Raw genomic sequence first — 25,732 nt, 5'->3', positions numbered from 1 at the left:
CATCCATGTAAAATTGCAGATCTGCAACGGCAGCACAATACAGAGATCGGGTACTGCTAAATTTAAGCACTGCGTAAGTGATATAAGCTCAACGGGCTAAGCGTTAGGAATACGCTCGCCACCGCACCTCTAATTACTCTGCGTGGGTTCGCAGGTTCGAATCCCATGCAGGGATGGTCATGTGCGAGAGGATTGCTGGACTCCTCGCCGTCGTTGGGTGGTTCACGTAACCGCTGGTCGGTTACGGCTTCCTCCACCACCAAGTCCATGCTTCCGAAAACAAATAATACAGTAAAACTAATCCCATACCCGACTTGGAATGGTAACCGGACGAGAGGCCGTGGTTCGCCATATGGATAAGCCGTCTTATCGGCTTTCCTCTCCCCCGGGATAAATATGTAAATCCTATATACCAGGACTCCTGATAAAAACATGTTTACTAAAATTCCTCAGTTTGTGGATCATCGACTGATATAAAGACGTTCGTGGGGGATAGTATATTCTTCTGCGCAAGCACGAGTTTTCTCAACAATCGACACGATTTTTGTTGTTGTGGGCATCAATCCAGACTGAGTGAAACGCATAATCCGGGGCTCCCGAAGTATGCGAACCAAGATGGCGGACATCGGAATGTAATATGTGTACTAGGCCATAATTTTAGGTATAAATACTACGGGAGGCACTTGGCTAGTCTTCGAACTGATAATAGGACTAAAATAAGGAAGATTGGAAAAAAATTATCGCCTAACCCTAACCTGTTACGTTCCGATGTCCGCCATCTTGGTTCGCATACTTCGGGAGCACCCATAATCCACCATTTAGACCAGGGTGGTCCAAACTCAGGCCCGCCGCTTTATTATCTGGGGCCCGCGTCACATTCGGAGAGTAATCAAAAAATCGCATTTTGTGTTGTCTCGTAATAAAATTAATCAGAAAAATCTTTTGACATATTGTTACATCAATAATGTCACTTAATTGACTAGTGTCTAAATTATTATCTGGCTTTCTTTTTTTTGGTCGGGAAAATATGCTAACAATATAGGCATCATAGAAAACTAAAAATCGAATGCGGATTCTATTAGCCTGAGATGGCTATGTCTGATAACTATGTGTTTGCACAATAAAAGTGTTTGTTTTGTATTGCACTGTTTACCTATTTTTAGCACTATTGTGGCCAGTGAACAATGCAAAAATAATTTTGTGGCCCGCGAAGCGGACAGCCTTGGACCACCCTGATTTAGACTCTACAGCTGGGCACAGACTGGTGAATAGCCGAACAGGCAGAACGACTGAAAATAAGGGTCACCAGTCTCCTAGAGCGGAGATACAATGGTAATATTTACCGTTACATCCGTTTCCAGCTATTTTAGATTTCTGCCAATCCCCTACTGAGGTATTTCCAGCATTATTACACATTTTCCAACCAGATAGATGGTATTTTCACTTCTATTCATTTTCAATAAACAATAATGCTTTTTTGACCAATGCACGAACACATTTAGCCATCGCACAAGACAGGAACAACAATAAAAAAGCCAGGATATCAAGTGAGGTACAAAATAATAACAAGTAGAAAAGAATAATGATAATTGAACCAACTGAACACCATAAATTATGACACAATAGCACCATATTCAGCAAAATTGCATCATTTTTTTGAAATTTAACAGCGAAAAAAGAATAGGGACATACTTATGGCAAGTGAACCAGTGTGGGTATGTATCAAGTCTATTTACTTGGATAAACTTCATATATATTAGTCTATGCCTCACAATGTAATTATATATTACACAAAAAGTAGAATTCGGGAGATGTCTAAACACACCAATAGAATTATTCAGGATACTTTCAAAGGGAAAAAATATTCATTTTTAGGGAATGAAATAGGATCAAATACATGCGTCATTCAACTTTTTATAATTCTAAAATAGTAAACCAACCAGAACAATCTTGTCTAAACGTTTTAGTTGGATACTGAAGCAAACTACTTTGCAATACGATTGAAAATCATTCATAAACGACAAGGTAAAATACACCCAAGAAGTATATGAATCTGGACTGGAATCCAATAATAATTTGAAGGAACTAGGAAAGAAGATCAAAGAACTCTGTGGTAGGTAGAAAAAATAAACGAAAATAGAATTGGTTACATACAAGAGAGATGTCTATGGCCGAAAAGTGTGAAGTGCACATTACAGATTTTCTGAAATTAACCTAATGTACCGGTAATGTTCTATTTTACACGCGAATCAAATCTTACAGAACCATACCAATAAATATAAGAAAGAGCTGCTATCAAACGTATTTGGAAAAATTTGTTTAGCTCATATCAGTACCATGCCTGGAAAAGCAACAGCAGAAATGAATGGTTCATGAACTTTAGTTTGCTATCATGATTTTGATAATATGAAGTGAATTTATTTGAGCTACATAGATGATATCCGCAGATTGCCAATGTTATTCGAAACATACAGTAAATAGAAAGGTTTTGGAATTCTACATTTAAATACATTCTGACATGGAAACCATTGTAGATAAAATTGCTACAAACTTTTTGAAAAGAAAAAAACCGTATCAAAATGGAACAAGACCTCTCGGCCACTGACACCTCTTGTCACTCATACGTAGAAATGAAGAAAAATAGTCCACAACACTCATAATAGAAAACAGAAGCAAAGAAACTCACATATACAATTGAATGATGTGCAAATTATCGAGCAGATGATTCATGCCGCACAATTATTCTATTGAAAGTTTAATTTACATGGCATGCAAAAGTTATAAGATTTTGGAAAATTTGAGCACTTGTGTAAAAGTAATGGCCACTTATAATTTTAATAAACTCATTTTTAATTACTTTGGAATGAATAAGTATTTATCGAGTCCAGAGCAATTTCAGCGTTGCATGTACAATGCACAAATAAACTTTGTAAAATTAAGTAAATTTAACATATAGTTTTTCTTCAGAAAAGCTACACCGAACATATCACAGTAAAAATAACATTATATAACAGAATCCTGCTATGATGTCACGTAATGCGGAATTGCTTAGCTTAACTTATCATTACGTCACAAATCACAATTTTATTTCGCTGTGTCAGCATGGATTATGAAAATACCAAGCGTCATATCAAAGGCCCATACATAACCTCATATAAAAAGCATGCCACAACCTGCTTCAACACACTACCTTGTGGTACAGTATTAGAGTGTATGCAACCAAATACTGGTGATATAAATATGCAGAAAGCCAACATAGTTGTTGTGATCCTAATTTATAAAATTCTATATGAATTGCGTATTGCAGTTTTACTCTTTACAAAAATAAATTTATTCTGCTATTTGTTGAAAAAGTTCTTTGAATAAATATTCCTCTCCTGCTAACAATAGTTTGTTATGCCGTTGTTATTTTCCTTTCCCAGTAAGGCGCTTGGAAAATTTTTCTTCCTCATTCATCGCATTTTTGTATGCTGTGAATTTATCTGAAAAAAAGGTAAATTAATTAGCTCTAAGTATTATCTGATCAAGAACATAGTTGATTTGCAAAGTATAGTGCTTTTCAAGAGGTGTTTTATATCTTCACAGCTCTCGAAAAGCAAATGCTTATTTAGCAATGTTCTACATGGGTTATGATTCTATTTCAAATAACATAAAATTTTGACGATCCAGAACTAATGTGTGTACCAATATGGGGGTAACTAATTTTGTTCGCCTACTTTACATCAAGTTGTGTAAAGGGACTGAAACCTATGGGTATATTCACTTGACTAACACAGACAGTCCCCGAACTCGTAATAAAACTAAAATAAGGAAAATTGGTAAACACACTACGGGAGTACCAAAATTTCACAGATAATGCAGTAATTTCATTATTGACTTAATTAGAATAGAACTTAAACCTGGTTTCTTAGCTTGTTAATCTAACCTGACAGAGCTGTCATTTCTTCTGTAAAAACATCGCAAGCATTTTCCATTTGATCGGATATTTGTTGATGATATTGTTCACCATCAAATTCGACTTCTTCTGTTTGTTCAAGAAGTCTTTCGAATGCTTGGACTTGCTGTTTAATCTATGGGAGGAAAGAATAAAGTAATGTAATGTGCCAGAAAGCAAATGGCAGAATGAATTGGGAGTGGTAGAAGCTGTCACCAGAGAGCATCAGGGTGTTGAAAATTGAGTGGGATTCGTCTAACCCTGACATGCGCAAACTATGGCACGCCGACCAAATCCAGCCTGTTGAGTAGTTCAATCTGACCAGACTGAATCAAATTTTGATGTTTTTGCTAAAAAAAATAGCTTGAGATTGCGATTAAATCAGCGCAAAACAAGTAAATCGGGATATGACAGGTTTCACCCACCTATCCCAAAGATGGAGAAAGCTATTGAAATGGCTCAATCACATGGTAACAGTCCCTTGTCCAGTTATCAGTCTAGTTATGGTGTGTAAACAAAGTAATTACATTTTTCTCTTTAGACAATGCTTATTCCTGCCCCCCATGACATCTAATGACATGAAAAAAGTTACTATTTCGGGAAGAGTTGAAATGTTTGTGGTTCGACATTGCCTAACTTTTTCGTCGCTCAAGAAGTATGTGTGCCAATATGGAGGTAACTAATTTTGTTCGCCTACTTTACATCAAGTTGTGTAAAGGGACTGAAACCTATGGGCAGGGGTATATTCATTGGCTAACACAGACAGTCCCCGAACTTATGATAGTACTAAAATAAGAAAAATAGGAATAGAACTATGGCCTAACCAAACCTGGTACACATATTACGGAAGTACCACTTTTTTACCCTTAATAACCGCTAGGTCTTCGCGTCCAAAGCGCAGGGACATAGTCACTACTCACTAGTATAACAAGACTCACTTCCGCAATAAATTTTCTATGGCCTTCCACAGCTTCCTCCTCTTTTTCTTGAAGGGTAGAAACAGTTTGATGAATCTCGAGCATTTCTCGTGATATTTCATTTGTCTGACAATAAAATAGGAAACGTTGATCAAAAATGAAATATACTAAAACTCAATAATAAACTCATTATTTCATTGTGAATACAGAAAAAATGGCAAATTTTACATAAATACACACAGATGAATATGTAATTTTATTTTTTTTACATTATCAAAATAAAATATTTTCCTATCTATCATCATAAATTTCAATATAATCAATTATTAACTAAAACTTACTAGACACACTTGGTAGACTTAAAATAATAAACATGTACTACCATTGAGATTATTACACCAAAAATGGAACTGATTTGAGTGAATTATTTAAGGGAATTACTCGAAGCAAGGTCAAGCACACTCACTCAGGAGTAAAGGTGACTCACCTCTGGGGAGAAAATACACAAGACCAGTGTGTGAAAAGCTAGTACTGTGAGTCAATTTCATGGGATTTTTATTCAATAACAGAGGAAGACTACGTAATGAAGCATTTAGATTCTTGCAGACTTACTGGTACAGATGCTGCAAGAATAGCTAGATCACTTTGATTGGGAGACATAGGTGAAGGTTGCAAGCCATTCTGATGATGGGTTGAGAAAGAACTAGATTCTTCCTTTATTTCTTTCAAATCTGGTAGTTGTCCGTTTCTTTGTATTTGTTGGGGTTGACCATCATTAACGTTGTTTGCTGGAAGTTCCTTCACTCTGAAAAGAATATGAAATATGTAGATAGATTTAATGGTGAGAATTATCATTGATCACATAACTTTATATTATCATTCCAATCAAATTCCAACAGTCAAAATTTCAAATATAATATGATAGAAAAGTATTTATTTTATTTAATTGTGAGTTGCACACTAACACAACTATATTTCTGTTAAATTTCCACTTCCATAGACATACATAATTTAAATACAACAATAAAAACATAACAAAATAAAACTTTGCAACAAATAATATTAAACGTAAACGACAATAAATTCCTAAGACAGCTAAATTGATGAATGATTACACTCACTAGTCACTACAATACGCTAAAAGCGCAACAGAATTTTTTTTATACATATGAGCGAACTGACAAAGCATTTTACACATAGAGAAATCTAAGGGAAACATTAATAAACTGGCGTGCAATAGTCATAGCTACCAAACACATTTAAAACAATTGCGTAAGGTAGGATAGTAACTAGTAACAATATAAAAAATATCAATATTTTATATTGGATTCAATGACAACCATTCCACATAAACACAACTTAGACAAAGATTGATGCAAATAAATTGAATCACACAGACAACGACCATAACAAACTTTGATAAATCTCTGCTAATTTTTTGAACATCCTCTAGATCAGGTATTTTCAAATCAATGAAATCTTGATCAATATCTTCATCCTCGTCTGCCGATATATCGTTATAATCTTTCCCCATATAACGAGAAACCTCCGAGGAAGTGAGAATATCTAAGTCTTCTTGTAGACTGAAACATCCTCTCAAATTAGCATACCCGTCTGCAGCTCCTGAAAGCAGATTTTGGTCGTACCCAGGTTGCTGATCTGGTGGTCCACCACTGTACGTGGATAGGCACGTATCACTATGACTGGGCCCCACCCCAAGCGATGGCGATTTAGACATAATAGGTTGCAGCGTTATATCGTCATATTCTTCGTCAATAAACTCTTCCACCTCATCAAAAATTTGGGGTTCGCTTTTTCGAGCAGATTTTTTCGTTGAAGATGATCGTTTTTTACCAATGTTGGAATTTCCTGTATTGCGATGTGCTACAGAAGGACGAGTAACTCTCGTGTCGGAATTTGAACGAATTGCTTTCTTATTCGGTTCAGATTTTCGGCCCACGGCTGTAGGAATTAAGGATCTACCATCTCTAGATGGTGGTGTTACAGAATATCTCTTTAAACCAGATGAAGAAACAGAAAATTCTTTGACTCTGATCACATTTAACAAACATTACAAAACAAATTAAAATCCGTGCACATGCATTTATGAAAAAATGTACCATATTGTATTCCAATCCAATTGTGAGCAAAAATAAAAAAGTATTTCAGTTTAGAATAGATTTTAAGTGTCATAACATCTACACATCAGTATTTAATAAACACATTTATTGAGAAAGTGTGATAAAGAGATAGAGTTTTTTGATGTACGTACGTAGTATGTACTTTTCAGTAAGTCTCTAGCAGTGATGTAATGTAATACCAGTAAGTTACTCATTTCAGAATGACTGGAAGAGATATCTAGTTTGGCATGATCTACACCAGTTATTCGATTCTAAAAGTGGGCGATATCGCACCCAAAGGGGCAAGGTGCTGAAGATGCTCAAATTTAGTGGGGTCTTCTAAACATTTACTCAAAGCATAAACACTCTGTTACTTGAGAAGAAAAACTGGGGATTTTAAGAAGAAGTGGCAAATGTTGGAATTTCGAAGAAATTTGTATTTGAAAACATTATAAAGAAATAGGTGCTCTTTACGCTGGTATCTAATCATAATTCAATATTCACCAAAGTTACATGAGTTTAAAATTAGAAAATGTACATTTTCTCGTTTTCTTAAAACAGCCTTTTTAAGTACAATAGCTCTCGAAATGTCTGTAATCAAAAATTTAAAAACTACTCAAAAGATTAGTGAATTACAATCACGTTTGTTATTACCTGTCAGCATATCGCAAAGAGTTGAGCGAGTGTTCGCAACAGTTAATTCCAGGTGAAACAGTTGCAATCATGCAGGTTCTTGATCTTTCACCGATAAAAGAATCTCGCAGTACTTGAGTTAAAGTACTCGCACGAAAAGGGAGATGTTCTTGGTTTTTGCTCATTGCTCGAATACATTCCTGAATAAAGGGAAAATACTATTGAAAATGTTCCGCTATCATTCCTTATTAAATATTACGTAGTGGATCATTCCGTGTTTACATTTGTGTCTTGAATGCTTAGATCTCAATGTAAGATATGCATAAAAGGCAGATGGAGTTTTCATGTCCAAATAAAAAAAATATTTCAATTGATAATTTCAGTACCATGCACTCAGGCACTATGAAGTTTTCATGTCTAAATAAAAAAAATATTTCAATTGACAAATTCAGACCAAGTTGTCTCAGTTGCTATCCAGCATGATCGCACACAGATAGAAATTACAAAAACTGTAATTTCAGTTTCAGAAATGCAAGAAGTTATACATCATTGACAACAGTATAAAAAAATTTGAAAAGATAATAAAGGAAACAGAAAATTTTTAAACAGTGTTAGTCATTTTTACAGAAGAAATGACTTTATATAGAGCAATAAAATAGTGAGGATCAAATAGCCAAAACTTCAAAACAAATACTTCGTCCCCAATCAGACTGTTTTCAAAGATTTAATTATATTTGTTAGACCAGTGGTTCTCAAACAGTGGGGCGTGGACAATTTTTTAAGGCGGCGCGAAACTAATTAAAAATAAAAATATTTGTCAGATTTGATCTTGCCCGCTTTGTTTTGGATATTAACATTTCTTTATTTTGGATATTTACGCCTCGTCCACGTATTTTCAATGTGTTTATTGAATAAAACATACTTTCGCCTTAGTATCTGTTATTTGTAGGTTGTGGCTTATTGTTAGCTAGATATTTTTGAGGTGGAACGCGAGGCTTGACAAATTCTAAAAAGTTTAAGAACCACTGTGTTAGACCAATGGTTTTAAACCAAGGTTTCGGTTCGACCTAGGGTTCTGCCAGTACTGGGCCATATAATATGGCTATCGCTCAGCCTTACAGTGATAAATGTACGGGACAAAAAGGCAAAGATTTAATGCAGCAACAAGAGCAAAAGAAAAAAAATTATGTATTTCCATTCATGTGGCCATCGGGCAGCCTGTTGCACACCCCTGTTCTAGAGGCAGCAGGTTTAAATCCCATATTATAATATGTAGTGATATATTGTTTAAAATAATCCAATACCTATTATATGTTTCGCCACTATTATTAAACTTTCTACACCTTATTAAAGATCATGTTGTCTTACTTATACGAGCTTACTTTTGTATATATTTATAGTTTAAACAATTCTTACATTTACATCTTAAAAATATTGCACATGCGTTCCTAAAGTCTATGGAATGTTTATTGGTTGAAAACCACTGTGTTGGATATTCATATTTTCAAATCAAAATCAAGTATGGGCCATACAGATTTTCCAGAGTCTAAAGTGTCTCCAACTATAAACTAAATCAGACAGTTACACATCTGGTGCATGACAATGAAATTATAAGACAATAAAAAAGAAAACAGATGTCCTATAGCTAATTTGACCGTGCATAACTACTGTAAATCTGTAATTATTGATTGTTCAACAGACAAAAGTCTTCTGCCATTTATTAACATTTGGAAAGTGATTAGTGCCTACTGTAGGAATGAGAGTTCAATGATTTCAAAATTTGAAATATTTTGATGTTTAAATTCTGAAATTTTAATTCTAAAATTATCTAGAACAGTGGTTCTCTACCTATTTCGACATATTCCTTCCTCCATTTGCCTATTTCAAATATCTATTCGTTATTTGTTCAATCTTTAATAAAGTACCATTAGTAAGTAACGCACAACTCATACTTTGGCTTTTGCACAGTATAAATAATTATATTGTGTGCATAAATATGTATTACAGATTTACAGTAATACTAAATAAGCCAACAATATTGATAAAAATTCACTGAATATGAAATAATATTTATTATTTCATCTCGAAAACACAAAATCCCTTCACTGGGAGGAATTCCATTGGATACGCTGAACTAGAATGATATGGGTAATACCAACTTTCCATTTCAGGGTAAGCAGTAAAACTAGCAAAGCGCAGTACCCAAAAAATCAAACATTTCATAAAGTGGAAAAACTGATATTTTGATCATATTCAGTGAATAACTTGAAAAAATAGACTAAAAAAAAATTAAAAAACCTACGAGTACTGAAAAACAATAAAAGTACACAAACACATTCTACCAGTAATTAATCCTATTCCAAATGATAAATAAACGTCACCTTCAAAGCTAATAAACTTTTATTGATTTCTGATCCTTCAATTCTTGTTTGTCTTGAAGCACTCATTGTATCTGCCCCTCTTTCATTACCTGATTAAACAAATCATCTTAATGATTTAATATGGGAAGCTGATGATTTTAAAATACTCAGTATTCGAAACCTAGAGTTCAAAAGTCAGATCCTTCCTACCAGAAAAGAGGATATTCTAATAATATTTTGTGAAATTTAATTCAAATTGGAATTTGAAATGTTGTAAATTTCTTTGACACACAGTTATAAAGATTTCACAAAATGCTGTTTTGTAATTCAGTTGCGAACAAAAATTATCATTTTTCTACTATATCCAAATTTCAAAATAATTATTGGTTTTCGGGCAACAAGACCTTTATTTAAGATAAGATATGAATTTTATATTTCACCCAGAGTAGAGAAAAGAAGACAGCACAAAGATATGGCCGATATAGGTATTCGTTTCATAAGCATGGATGGACTTGATTGTGGAGGAAGCGGTAACCATCCGACGGTTATGTGAACCACCCTGTGATGGCAAGAAGTCCAGCAATGCAGGGAATTTATATATTTCCCAAATATGACCAATTCTGAAATTACTGTAAATTATATGAGTTGTCTCAGTTGCTATCCAGCATGATCGCACACAGATAGAAATTACAAAAACTGTAATTCCAGTTTCAGAAATGCAAGAAGTTATGCATCATTGACAACAGAATAAAATTTTTCAAAAAGATAATGAAAGAAACAAAATTTCTTGCCTGCAAGATCAATAAGTGAAAATTTTCCATGCAAACGTTTTTTCTCGCGTAAAATAATTTGAAAAACAGCATGCGATCTGGATGAATGTTGATTTGCTGATGTAACACCTGATGTTCTGGAATTAGTGAAAATAGATGATTTTAAAAAAAACAAGAATGTGGCTTATTAGCATTATTAATCATTTCTGCAATTCAGATCCAGACTCGATTAGAGAAGCATTCAGGATAACAGTAAAATTCTTCTTCGATAAACAATATTCAAAAAGAACTTGCCATCTTAGAATGGATGACATGATTAGGGCTTCCTTTACCATCCAGATTTGGTGAATGGAAAGTTGAATTCGATAAACATTTCGCAACAGGGTATGTGGTAAACTAACAAGCCGATACTGAAAATCTGTACAAGCTAAAGAATATATTAAAATATAAAAAGACTGAGGTAAAAGGGTCTAAGGGTGGAGATATAAATAGCCAAGTCAGCACTATTAGATGTAGTAGTGAGTCATGATAATTATTTTAGTTGTCTCAGTTGCTATCCAGCAGGACCGCACACAGATAGAAATCACAAATACTGTGATCTCCATTTCAGAAATGCAAGAAGTTATACATCATTGACAACAAGATTTTATCAATTATCTTATTATAGATTTTTTGCTGTAACCCTTCAATGCAGCAATATCAATATTTCAATTTCTCCTATTGTGTTGACATCTTAGATTATACATCTCAGGTTTAAATCCCATGAACCATGCCCCCACCTCACCCAGCGTCATTTGGGTAAGCAATGGAGAACTGGAATATTTCCGGTATAGTAAATTAGAATTTGTCAAGTTTCGCGCCACACCACAAAAATAACTAGCTAACAATAAGCTACAAATAACAGATAGTAAGGCAAATGTATGTTTCATTAAAAAAAAATTTTGAAACGACGTGGATGGGAACGTATATAATGAAGTGAATGAAGTTTTACCAAGCAAATTTCGTTGTTATTTTTACTACTGCAGTTGTTTTTGGCTGACAAAATAAGCGTAAATATCCAAGTTAGCATGGACAAGCTCAAACCTAACAAATTAGCTTCACGCCCCCTCAGAAAATTGTTTACGTACCCCTTGTGGGGCGCGCCCCAATGTTTGAGAACCACTGTTCTATATGATATTACTTACCTGCATTTAGATGCTTCTTGAATTAATTGTAAAATATCATCCATATTTGAAACTTGTCTTTCTACTAATCCAACAACTTGTACTTGTTGGTTTCTATCCTCCAACACTCTCAGGCGTGCCTTCTTATTGAGAAGATCAAAAACCTTCAAAAACAGAACAATAACATGATAACGGAAACAAAATTTAAATATGATTTTAAAAAAAATCATTATTTAAAAAACACTCAATTTTCAAAGGAGAGTTTTAATAACACTATCAATGTATAATATAAAAATTTAATATATTTCCAATAATACATATTAATGCTATTAATACTGTATGTAAATGTATGAAAAGTTTGTGAATAAAATAATTCATCATCCAAAAACAATACTTTCACTCGATTTTAGCAATTTTTTCAGCCCCTTCAGATATATTGAAAGCAGTACAACAAAATAAAGCTTTTGTTTGATAATTAGAACATCCCCAAAAGGCAAATCATGCAGATTATTTTGGTTTGTAAGAATAACATAATCTCTTTCCACGAAATAGCAAGTATATTCACGAGCTTTCGTTAGAACTTCTTCAGATGAAACAAGATATAACTTAATATACAACGAATAATGATTATTAAGGTTTGCTTGAAAAACAAGTAGAAACAGACGGAACACAGATAATAAGTTTTATAAATTATAGTTCAATGGGATTACCATGAGTTTTTCTAACTCAAAATGTTGATATCCTAGATTTGAATTTTCACCCTAATTACCCAAGTTGGGATGAAAACGTCATATAGTTGGTCAGTTATCAAGATTAGAACGCTAACAATTGTTTGAACACATTACAGTAGATGACAACAAAACATCTTATGTTCTCAAGTCTTTTTAGGCAATGGTACTTGAGTAAAGAATATCGCTTAGAGGAGTGCTTCGTTAGGTTAACTCTTTACGCACATTGTATTGTACAAAGTCCAAAAGGTTATCAGTTGAAACAAATACAAGTGGAATTTCAGAATTTTCACAATGAAGTGAAAAGGTTATTAAAGTACTAACAGGTTCCCATTATGCTGGCAATACAATGAACGCGAGCCACAGCCAGTTAAAGGAAGGAAATTTTTGATTTTACTCATTTATGACTGACCGACTAACTCTGACATGGGCAATCTATGGACCGCGGGCCAAATCCGGCACATTGGGTAATTCAATCTGGCCTGCCTGATGCTGCCACATCCAAACTAAAACCAAATTTTGGTGTTTTAGCTCGAAAATAACTCAAGGAATTTGTTGAGATTACATTACATTTTTGGCACGAGGCTTATAGTTTTCCAATTTGCTTGTACCACTGTAGATATTGTTCATAAAAATGTAGCTATTTACGTCATATTTACATGGCCCGCCAGTCTAGGTGGGCAAAATTTTTGGCCCTGTTCCAAAAAACTTGCTCACCCCTGGACTATCAGGTAAATCATTTTTATTAAACGATGAAATTTTATCATGGCAAGTTTATAATTTACACCAAACAAATTCAAAGTAGGCTACTCACCTTTCCGCTATATATTTCGAAGAAAGTGCAATACACAGTGAAATTATGATGTTGATAACTTGGTGATTTCAGAAGATGGAAAACATCTTGAGCTGAAAAAGAATTAGAAAACATTTAACTATAAATTCTACATCAAACTGAATAAATGTATTTAATCGAGCAAGGCTATAAACACTAGCAAATGAAAATATATAATCGTAATAAACCTTTGGCGAGGAAAAAAAGGACAAAAGCTAATTGTGTGATCTTGTGCATGATGTACTATAATTCTACATGGTTACAGATCACAGTATATGTCAGTATTTCAATGATATCTATAACTTAATCAGAGTTTAATCCCTTTTATTTCTAGATAAATAGACGCCCACTCCTTTAATTGAATTCCAAATTTAGCCAATTTCATCCTTGCCTGTCTAGTGAGAGCTTATGGTTTAAAGTTGCTTAGTAATGTAACAAGATATGATAGTTGTCTCAGTTGCTATCCAGCAATATCGCACACAGATAGAAATTACAAGTACTGTGATTTCCATTTCAGAAATGCAAGAAGTTATACATCATTGACAACTGGAATTTGGTTATCTCCGTGATGGAAAATTGTAGACAAAAAAAAAAGCAAAATCATTCAGATTAATAACACTTTTTTCTCACTGAAATAGGACAGTAAAACAATTATCTCACCAGCTAAGGCATATATTCCCTTGCTTGCATCTTGCATTTTTCCTGTTGTAAAGTCTCCACCCATTGTCTGGAAAATAAAGAATTGTAGAATAGTTAATTGATCATAATAGCCTAGTTTGTTGGTATCCAGTATCTACATCAGATCCTCCTCAAGTGTAAAAATATGACTTCAGCTATATTGAAACGGTAAAATTGTAGTCTTTTTATATCAACTCCACCATGCATATGATCAACAAGCATCTTTTGCTAATAAATTCATGATATGCAAGCCTTACATGTGTTTTTCCGCTCCCAGTTTGACCGTATGCAAAACATGTTGCCATTCCTCCACCAAATATACAATGAACCAATGGTCTAGCAGTGTATCTAAAAAAATTGAAGTTTTACAAAAGCTGAAGCAACATAAGGCTAAATCAATCAGTAAATTATATATGTTATGTGAGTTTGAATCTATTTGGCCATAAGCCAAAAAACGTTCTTATTCAAATAGTCCTAAAAATATTTCCAAAATGAGTCTATGTTCAACAAACAAATGGCACAATTCATTGGACAACTATAATGATTGAATTTTGTAATGCAGAAAACAATTTAAAAAAATTTATTTGAGATTTCTAATGAAGTCTATTTTGTCTGAATGGCATGATAAATAATAAAATTTGTAGAACAACAATTTTTCAATGAAATACAATATTCCAAATTATTCCTCAAATCAAGACCTAACTATATCAAATACAGTAAAATTGTTTTTGAACGTATTCGAATTATCAATATCATTTTCAGCTGTTTATCAACTCAATAATGATAATATAAAGGAGATCTTTCTAATAGACATAAATATAGAAAAATTCCAAGTTTAACAAAGACTATGGACTGAATGACGACAGGGTATGCAATCCCAATAAAATATTAATGGGGAGACGAACCAATTTCAAACTGAATGAGACATTATTTTAGCGAACACCATCAAAAAAGATCAGACCAGAAAAAGGGTTTCAGAGAAAATAATTGATAAACAAAAAGCAAGCTACTTGGGAGATTTATAATTTACAAAGCTGCAAGTGATCTTTCCTTCAACTAATAGGGATGGTCATATTATATGTACAGTAATTTAATTTCCTTTCCTCAAATTCACACATACAAATATGTGGAAAACCATCATAAAATCACGATTTCGTGGCACATCAGTCAATTTTACTCAGTAAAAATACTTAATAAAAGATACGTAGACGTAAACAATGAAAAAGTAATTAGGAAATTTATGAGTTCTATTTCTCTCGCCTGTAATTGAAATCTGATATTTTCATCACTAGCACATATTATTTGAGAAACAAACATTAACTTTATATATATCACTGAAATGGTGGTAAATATTTTCTTGCGAGTAACATTAAATGATAACAGTTTTCTCACCTGTATACGAGTTGATTACTGCAGGTTTCATCAAATGCATAATCGAATCGAAATTTCTGATTTTCTAAATATTTAGTCAAATCAACCTTTGTCTTTGGTTCACTCACCTGAAATTTGAAATAAAAGTCATTGAAATATATATAATTTAATGTAAGAAACAATTTTCTATAATATATATATAAATATGTAGAGAAATCAGTTCTTAATTTTTTAAATTCCTATACCTAAAATGGATTTCTTATCCACTGAAAATGATATCAAAAGTTTTTTTCTTTCTGAAAACTTTCTAATGAACATTGCTAACTTTAATAAAAGTAGGAGTAAGAAATAACTGGACTATTTATGGACTACAGCCACACATAATTCATTAAATTTGAAAATTTCAGTGGGAGTCAATGCCCAAGTAAACTTAGTCAGCAGTGAAAGTAAAATGTTCTATTGGTTGTCTCAGTTACTATTTTCATAGTTCACATTTATCAATAAGAAAGCATATTCTTTCAAATTTGCGCAGTGATTTACATCATTGACAACCATGAGTCAAGCATGAACCACGAATAAACAGATTATAATATTAATAATCCTCTAATTCTTTGAAACTTTTTCAATAAATCGACCTGATTTCCTTTTACACAAAACATTTTACCAAAAGTATATCCTTGCTTGGTATAGTTATGACATCAATCTCCTTGCGAGAAATTTCTTTTCTATTCAATGGTCGTTTTCTTACACAGACACAAATTCTTGTATCTACAACAGGATCTCCAGGTGCCAGTGGTTGCATTTCAAGATTTTCTCTGAAATATAGAAAATTTCTAGTTCGAATGATTACTAGTCATGAAGAATATAATATGAATACATATTTTATTTTAAAAATAAGAATGCATGTATATGAAATCTTACTCTTGAACACATTGACATTGCACTTATGAACCTTATTGTCTCAGATAAATTTGTTGGATATCCATTCTTATAGATTATTAGTCTCAGTTGCTATCCAGCAAAAACGCACAGATAGGGACAAAGCAAATACTGCCTGTCCCTTTCAGAATTGCAAGAAATTATGCATCACTGACCAATCTACACAGTAGAAAATAGAGATGAAGTAAAAACCAAAGCAAACAGCCAATGACTTCAGTAAATGAACAGAAATTAACTTGACTTTTGACTATATTTTAAAAAGTATCTACCAATGCTGAAGGCTTGTGAGTTGTGACTAACCTGTATTCTCTGACCATAATAGCAAATTCCCACATTGGATTATTTGGATCGTAAAATTGTTTTTTCAATTCTCTTTCTTTTATTTGTGCCGCTCTACGTTCCTCTCTTTTTTGACTGATTTTTTCAACTTGATCAACAACGGTTGAACGACGAGGTCCTTAATTATAACAATCAGAAATTTAATTGTTCAATCCAAGATGATGATAAAAATATTTGTAGTCACAAAGAAGAGTTTCAATCAAATTTTACAAAATCAATTTTTTGTAGAATATTAATATATAATGGCTAAATCGGAATAAAAAATATTAAATTTAGTAACATGAACCCCTTATATGGCCAAAAACAATATAGATTAGTAGATTAATATAGCCAGTAAAAAGCCAGACAAATCCAGCATCTGTGTTCAGCTTAATTTTCCCTTGGGACATGTATTGTAATTTCCTGTCAGTGACATTTGGCAGAAGCAGTTGCGCTCCAGACATTATTTCAGTTCCAGAGTGAAAAAATACATTTAGTGACAATATTATATTGTTAAAAACTACATTCTTTCAATGTAAAAATAGATTTTTTTTTGAAAAGATATTTTTTTAATTGATAAAAAAAAAGTTGAGAACTTGAAAAAATGAAACATTATCAATAAAGTGGAAGTACGTCATATTAACTTTTAGTGCCGAGCTTAGTCGATTGAAAATTATTTAGGAAAAGTCATACTCGTCTCCAAATCAATGTATGCCTTATGAAATATTCCCTGACTGCTGCACCCAGAAAAATATCAAGATAATATCAAAAATCAAAATCAATCAATCAAAAATATCCTATCCTATGCTGCACTCATTAATTAACTTAAAAGACAAGAAAAATATCTTGAACAAGGTTCACATACTCGTGGGTGCCTTTGGTGGTGGCATCTCCGTTGCGGCCGATGCTTTGGAAGCATTGACATTTTGTTCCATAACAGAAGGAGGGGCTGCAGTTGGTGTGGGAGCTTCTGAGCAAGGTTGTGGAACTCTAGTCTCTCTCTTGACACGAGTTGGACGACTAGGTGCTGGTAAGAGAGTACGACGAGAATCTGCTTTAGCTTCACTCTACACATTCAAAATTAAAAAAATAAAACTTTTATTAATTGGGAGGGAAAATGTGAGCAAAAAAAACATGAATATTCAGCTTTTGGAGCAGAATGCCCAGTAGTTCAATGGGCTTTTTTTTTAATTTCAAATTTACAAGTGTTTTGCAACTTATTTTTCAAGTTTATTTTTTTCATTTCACTCTTCAACTCTTCAAATTCAATTTGATATAAAGAAGGGAAGGGTTGTATTTTGACTGAATTTTTTGAAAATTATCATTTGGTACCCATAGTTCATTTTTGAATTAAGATTTGAATGTGAAATACTCTTAAGATAATTTTCAGTGTTTTCGAAAAATTGAGAATACCCATTTTATGTATAAAAAAGAGTTTAGAAAGGACTGCGTAATATTAAAATAGGAAAAATACTTTGATATAGTAGATGGTTGTGTATATTGCCCAATCTGTATAGATTATATTGAGAATAAATATATTGTTAGACTGAGAACCACAAAAATCTTGATACAGTTGAATAAATAAAATATAAATCAATTCAAAAATCTACCCGTGTTGTAGGTCTGGTAGGCTTTTGTTCTTCACTCTCATTCATATACTCTGGATTTAATTCAAATACACTTTCCAGTTCAATCTAAATGTTAAACACAGATATATTTCTTGTTAATTCTCTATAGTTATAAAATGCGAGTTCATGAACAAAATGAAAAATTCAGGCGTTTACATAAGATTTATATATCTGAGATGTTTCCAGAGTGCCAGATAATTTGACAACTATTACAACGAACTCAGTCATACTGAATAGGATTGATACTAAATTTCAACAATGTTAGAATTTTTGTATACAGCTTATTTAGGCTTTGCACAAACAGCGGGTCTCCTGAAGTACATGCCCACAAGTACTTCTAGTTGGCCTGGCTCAACAATTTTTGCATATGTCATTCCTAATCCCCACCTGACTAAGTCATCCGCAAATTACATCACTGTGAAGTCGCAGTGACGTAATAAGGTCCTTCAAAGTATACGGATGGTCGTCTGAAACGCGCAGACAATCATCTGAAGTCGAGCAAGCTATTTCTCTCGTTTCTCGATACCGTAAGTGAGATATCTCCGACGTTAGTAAATTCATTGTAGTCAACACAGATGGCATTTCGAACAATCATAGCTATACTTTAGCAAGCTCTATGACATGATTGTGACGTCGTAGGGACGTAATTTTTGGATGACATACTCAGGTGGAGGTTAGGAATATAATATGCAAAAACCATTATGCTACGCCCACTAGAAGTACTTGTGGGCGCGTACTTCAGGAGACCCCAAACGGCCACAGCAGGCAAGAAGCCATTATAGTTTGAAAGGGCCGAAATCTTTCCGGTTTTACATTGCCTTCTTCGTGAGGTAGCAGGAATTGGATTTGAACCAGAGATTTTACCTAGGGACACATTTGAACCTAATGCTTTAACCAATAGGTCATCTTGGCAATATAAATTCGATATGACACAAGTATCAAAACTTTTCCAACCTCTTTGCCTTTTGTTTGTCCATTTTCATACCATTCTACAGTAACTAAGCCAGGTGGTCCAAGAGTTGTGATTATTGACTTGTGAACACGACCTACAGTAAATGTAAAATAAAATGTTTCACCTTACATGTGATGGCCGACGCATTTTAAATTATTATTGAGACAAGCATGGCACATTATGAAACATCTTCCATTATGCTAGATGCCATCATTTCAGAGACTGAATATCAGAACATCTTGGAATCAGAGAACTGCACCATACTGCAAATACATATGCAAGCCATTGTACAGTCAGACAGTTCAGCAGTTGGATGATTCGGCTCACATTCCTGTATCCACTCATTTGAAAGTCTGATATTGGGGCTATCCTGAATCTGTATATTATTACTGTATCAGAGCCAGCATTTTTTCAGTTTTCATTGTATACAGCCAGATTACCATAATTCATTAATTTGGCTTGATTAAGTCATGTAAGTCGAGTTATTTTTAAGGACAATTATTCCATAAAATTTTATTGAAATAAGCTATACATGCAATCTGTTTATTTCATGAGCTTTGAAGTTAATTCGGGTAATTTCAGAAATCTTAACTGCAAATACAGAAATCTGCTGACACAACAATATTACTGGTACTGTATTATTTAGGATAGGATAGGATTTACATATTTATCCCGGGGGAGAGGAAAGTCGATAAGACGGCTTATCCATATGGCGAACCACGGCCTCTCGTCCGTTTACCATTCCAAGTCGAGTATGGGATTAGTTATATTGTTTGTTTTCGGAAGCATGGACTTGGTGGTGGAGGAAGCCGTAACCGACCAGCGATTATGTGAACCACCCAACGACGGCGAGGAGTCCAGCAATCCTCTCGCACATAACCATCCCTGCATGGGATTCGAACCTGCGAACCCACGCAAAGTAATTAGAGGTGCGGTGGTGAGCGTATTCCTAACGCTTAGCCCGTTGAGCAACACCGCCGCGCCAATTTAGTTTTAAAAACTTAATTCTGTTATTTCAGAATTTATCAAGAAATGCATGAATGAACATATTTCTGTATTTTATTAATTTTCTGACTTACAGACTTACCATTGCTTCTCCGGATGTTAATATTTGTTCCTTTTGCCAGGGTGCCATAATCATCTGGCGAATCTGCCATGTTGCTCTTCCCCGTAAACTTGGGTTTTTTCAAATGAGGCTGCGCCAGTTCTCTGGTTCTTCTAATACAGTAATAAAATGCTCCGAGATGAAATAACGATAGGGTAGTCTAGAACAATATTTGAACCCACAGACCGACGCGCTGGCGTGTGGGAGTGGTTTATGAAGTTACAGAATCAGTCTAATATTTGCGGTCAAAAATATCCTACCTACTGACTCATAATATTGTACTACAATCGCAGAACTACGCCTGGAAGTAGTAAAGCAACGCCATCAACCAAAAGAAATGCGCATAACCGCGCTCGAAAAATTTGTTAAATAAGCATCTCTCTATCGCTCTCGGTGTCCACAACAATATTCAAACTTATCACGCATGAGTTAGAATCTGTTAGATCAGAGACAAAATGAACGTACATGGTAATCCCACAATTGTGGATAATTTGGTCTTTCATCGATTATATTATTAGTGGCAAGCCAATTTTGTGGGCTGATTGAAACAAAATCACAGCTATATTACAATTTTTCAAGAAAATTTTTCAGAAACTATCTCTGTTATGCAGGCCATTGGGTTAATTTGCTTCCATCCCCGGCGCATAAGGAATTCGCCATCTCAGCTTTTTAACAACTTGTGCTCGTGCAGAAAGGTCATTAGAAATTTCTATAACGAGGTCAGACTTCCCCAGACACATATTATTCAAGTACACCCATTGTCTAAATGTGCATGCATTTTATCTTGTTGTAGGTAAATGTGTGTGTCCGAGGAAATATGACCTTGCTCAGACAAAATGGTAACGGAAATATGTTTGTGTTAATGTGAAACAAGACCTTTGAATCAGTTAGGATAGTTATCTTCACTCTTGCTACATCATCCTCGCATTATATGCATAAAAATCCGCCGACATGAAAACATAGAACAAGAATAAGTAGTTAGTCCCGGGGACACATTCATTTAAGGGCAATCACCCCCGATGTAACTATACTAACTGTGAATAGTTTGATTAAACTTTCGAATCGCCGCCGTCTCGTTTTCGCCGCCGTGTGTGACAACTCAGTGAATTCTATGTTTTCAATAGTTTATGTCCGGCTTCTGAACCTGAACTCAGGTTGTGTACCAGGTTAGGGTTCAGGTTATGCTACATCTTGGTGCGCATACTTCAGGAGCACCACCTTTTGGATATATTGTATGATCTTATATTTAACAAATTTTATTACAGGCATCATGATCAGGCCTGTTGATATCGTCAAAGAGCAACGAAGTCCGTCCAAGTTGGGACTCCGGACCCAGCTAAAAAAAAACTGGATCGCGTGGCGCTAAATCGTCAGTTACGGGGTTCGTTACTGCTGTCACATCGCCGACGCTTGATAATAGATGTGTGTTTTTAATGGAATAAAGGCACAGAACGTCTCTTCAAATGAGGAGTTACTTAACGCGAGCTTATGGTATGAACTTTGGGTAAAAATCGCAAACCAACTCACCGGCTTGGTCCTGTCTGTACTAGAGATGTATCGGTATCGGCAATATCGGCCATTTTTTAGGTATCGGCCATGTATCGGTATCGGTGAGATTAAGGCCGATATTTCAGATATATTTACCTTTTTGATATGGTCCAGAATGTTTTAAAAGATAAGTTGGAATACTACTTTTTAATTTATTTTTTGTTTGGAGAGATCGGGAGCTATGAGCCATACATGTCCCCACCCCCGTGAGGGAATAGGATTCACGTGTTTTTAACTATTTATCAGCCAAACTTGCTCAACTAATTTGGCTATTTTCGCTGTCAAATTTTTATTTTGACATTTTTATTACTACATAGTAATTATGAGGAAATATATATATCAACACAACACATAACAAAAAGCGACTAGGCGCCCAGTTTTAAATCATACAGTGGAATTGGGGTCCTTGTTAACGGCACATGGACTTTGGTAACGGGTATAAATTCTGACTGTTTATCGTCAAGTACGAGTGTCATTTAGTGACTGTCGACATCGATAAACTAAATTCCGACACAATTATCCCTCTACGCAGGTATTAATTTTAATTTTGTTAAACTACACAATTTCTTTATAGATATATTGACATGACCGTCTAGACCAGTGGTTCTCAACCTTTTTTCTTTTGTGGCCCATTTTTGTTGCACAAAAATTCTGTGGCCCACCAAGATTCTCATGGGGAGGAAAACTTCAAGAAAAAGATAGAATTCTTTCTGCGGAAATAGACATTTTCAGTTTAATAATAATTAGGTTACAGCCTTGTAACAAAAAACTGCATTATTCATTGCTGCTACCATCAAATTTAACAATTTAATTAATTTTATCGACAATTCTAGCAATTTTTAATAGATCCGTGGCCCACCTGAAAATGTTCTTGTGGCCTAGCAGTGGGCCATGGCCCACTGGTTGAGAACCAGTGGTCTAGCCCTAGACTGTCTCAAAATATATGATAGCAATTGTAAAATATTAAAAAATAGTAAAGTAAAAAAACATCCTCGACGGTTATAGGTAGGCCTTCTTTTTGTCGGTGCTGATTGATATTCTTTCATGTTGGCTTTGACTTATTGCGTCGACGATTACGATTAGCCATGAAATAAAATATTTGTAAAATGCTTTTAATTTGAACGTAGGACGGCGGCTCTAGAATGTGTGGGTAATATTCGATATTCTTTTAAACACGAATAACGATATTCGAAGGTCGCGATATTAACATCAAATTCAAATTGGACATCCCGACTTATGAGTTTCCCAATTGAACGGTGACCGTACATTTGAACCCATGTACATTTGAACCCATGTGTATATCCACGGGTTCAATCTATATGCGGGTGCTAACCCATGGGTTAGGGTTAGTATGGGTTCAACTATCCAAAAAACAAAAAAAAATTCATAGGTGCAATAGCATACAGGGGCAATTGTCATGGGTTCAAATGTACGTGGGTTCAAATATAATGGAACCAATTGAACACCGAGATTACTAGCGTTACTGTACATTGTATCTTAATCAGTTAAACAAACACCAAACAAATGAAACAATAATTTCAGATTATGTGATATATCTTTCTTTTTCGATCTGAAATAATGTGTATTACGAACAACGCTCAAAGACCATTGTTTTAACCCGTCTGTCCTACACAGCACACCTAATTAAGCAATAATTACGTAATATCGGTATCGGTAATATCGGCATTTTTGTAGTATCGGCGTATCGGTATCAGCGTTTTTAGCTGGTATCGGCGACAAAAGTGGTATCGGTACATCCAATGTTCCCTCTTATTTTTGTAGTATGTGTGCGCAGAAATTTTAGTGTGTGCGCACTTTTTTGGAAATGACTAATATTTGTGCAAAAACCAATGAAGAAATTTTGGCGTTCTAACCGGTAATAAGTGGGCCAACAACAAACTTTCTTAACCTGCCGAGAACATTGTTAACCGAGGACATTGTTACATTACATCGAAATACGTCTGTGCGCAGTAAATCTATGCGTGTGCGCAGCCTCTGAAAGCTGTGTGCGCGCGCACACTTTAGAGGGAACACTGGGTACATCTCTAGTCTGTACAAGACATGTTTTATTCCCATTGTGGCACCGTCTTGACGTTCATATTACAACATTGAAACTCCGTGATTTTAACAAACATGACTCCCGACATCGGGACTAGGAAAAGGGCTATTCCCAGTTGGAATAGCTTAAAAATAACTCAAAAATGTAATAAACACAAATATCTGCCAATGATTTAGTGCACGCTAAAATTGTTCTTCGGGCGCACGGAATGTGTCGGGGGCCGCATGCGGCCCGCAGTTTGGACCACCCTGCTTTAGATAAAACGCAATTTTGTGATCGTTGATGTGTACTATATGCCTTTAAAGTTTTTGAACATGTTGGCTTAAGGAACAAAGGTCAACTCTTCTTCCTCACCGCTGCCAGATTTTCCTTTGAAATGCTAATAAATCACTCATGTTCGATAAACTCGGTTCAGCTTGCCGTGACTGATTTTTTGGTTTCTTTTTGTTAATGTAAGTTTGCCTAGGTGACTTGCACTGAAGTCCGTTATCTGATCATTCAAAAACTAAATACAACCACTAATGAAGTACCAACATCACATCAATTCACGTCGGTACTGGTGGGACAGCCGTCATTGATGTTAAGAAAGATTCTAAGCGCAAGCAAAAAGCATTTTTTGCGAGTGAAACGTTCCTGGTGTGTAGGCTATGTCATACAAGAATAAAGTTTATAACACGTGTTAGTTCACCAGAATTAGTAAGCGACTCCTCAGCCATTGTATGTGATAGAAAAGTACGTGGGGGACAGGTAAGACGTCAAAAAATAACCCAAAATAGACTTGATGGCGAGCCGGACAGAAAATTGTTACGGCCACGGCAAAGCATTTGGGTTTAATTGCAGGTATTTAAAGAGAATGTAAACAAATGCAAACACGTTGAGTTTTGCCGGTTTCCCAGGCATTTCTGTAACAATTTTGTTTGTTCCATTGAGTGTTGTGTTTTCAGAATTCCAAAATAAATTGTATTGTACACATATCTCGGATTTGAATCGCTACTTGCGGAACACGATTGAAAACCATTGGCGTATAGATAAGCGCATCGTCTTTACCGCGTGAAACAAGGAATTGAATCATGAGCAACATCCACAATGTCTAAACTTGCTAAGCGTTAGGAATATGCTCATCACCGCACCCCTTGATTACTCTGCGTGGTTCGCATCTTGTGCGAGAGGATTGCTGGACTCCTCGCCGTCGCGGGGTGGTTCAAGTAACCATCAAGTCCATGCTTCCGAAAAGAAATAACTAACTAATCCCATACTCCACATGGAAATCGGACGAGAGGCCGTTTTATTCCCTTTCCTCTCCCCCGGGATAAATATGTAAATCCTATGCTATTGCATCGTTTCATCGATAGTCTGGCGACAAAGACACGGGTAGCACCCCTCTCGGTGTTCTCTTCAATGTTTGTCTCGTCGCGATGCCAGGAATTTTTTTTCTAATATCGTGTCAAGCGGTTTTCATTAGCATTTTGAAGTAATTTGGAATAGCGGTTTTCATTAGCATTTTGAAGTAATTTGGAATAGAGCAGTCTAGGCATACCAGACTCTTGTACTACTGTTTTTTATCGCCTAAAAACGAACATGACCATGACTCTGATCTGAAAGAAGCATTTATCAAATGTGTTTATTTCGCGGGACGGCGACCAATCCAACACTGATAACTTCATAAACTAAAATTCA

At 34.8% G+C, this 25,732-nt stretch overlaps 1 protein-coding gene across 1 annotated transcript; it reads right to left on the bottom strand.

Moving 5' to 3' along the window:
* Nucleotides 1-1,430: 1,430 nt before the first annotated feature.
* Nucleotides 1,431-20,822, bottom strand: LOC120337278 (kinesin-like protein KIF2A). The gene is made up of 18 exons (XM_039405012.2): nucleotides 20,431-20,822; nucleotides 19,346-19,437; nucleotides 18,374-18,457; nucleotides 17,629-17,830; nucleotides 16,746-16,902; nucleotides 16,171-16,321; nucleotides 15,528-15,634; nucleotides 14,393-14,483; nucleotides 14,118-14,184; nucleotides 13,440-13,531; nucleotides 11,919-12,061; nucleotides 10,756-10,871; nucleotides 9,986-10,074; nucleotides 7,626-7,804; nucleotides 5,464-5,656; nucleotides 4,873-4,977; nucleotides 3,926-4,070; nucleotides 1,431-3,482 (listed from the first exon to the last, which is right to left on the bottom strand). Exons 1-18 carry the CDS (start codon nucleotides 20,498-20,500, stop codon nucleotides 3,406-3,408), a joined length of 2,160 nt encoding a protein of 719 aa, XP_039260946.2. The 5' UTR covers nucleotides 20,501-20,822; the 3' UTR covers nucleotides 1,431-3,405.
* Nucleotides 20,823-25,732: the final 4,910 nt, after the last annotated feature.

This window comes from Styela clava, chromosome 10 (genome assembly GCF_964204865.1).
Source record: "Styela clava chromosome 10, kaStyClav1.hap1.2, whole genome shotgun sequence".
Lineage (NCBI taxonomy): Eukaryota > Metazoa > Chordata > Ascidiacea > Stolidobranchia > Styelidae > Styela > Styela clava.
This window is presented reverse-complemented; position numbering and strand designations above follow the sequence as displayed.

Bases quoted from the DNA above. Each gene is read 5' to 3' on its own strand.
- LOC120337278 (XM_039405012.2), bottom strand. From the start codon at position 20,500: ATGGCAGATTCGCCAGATGATTATGGCACCCTGGCAAAAGGAACAAAT. The intron at 17,831-18,373 runs GTAGATTTTTGA...TTGAATGTGTAG, and splicing joins CTACCAGACCTACAACACGG to AGTGAAGCTAAAGCAGATTC. The intron at 16,903-17,628 runs GTATGTGAACCT...GTTATAATTAAG, and splicing joins ACCACCAAAGGCACCCACGA to GACCTCGTCGTTCAACCGTT.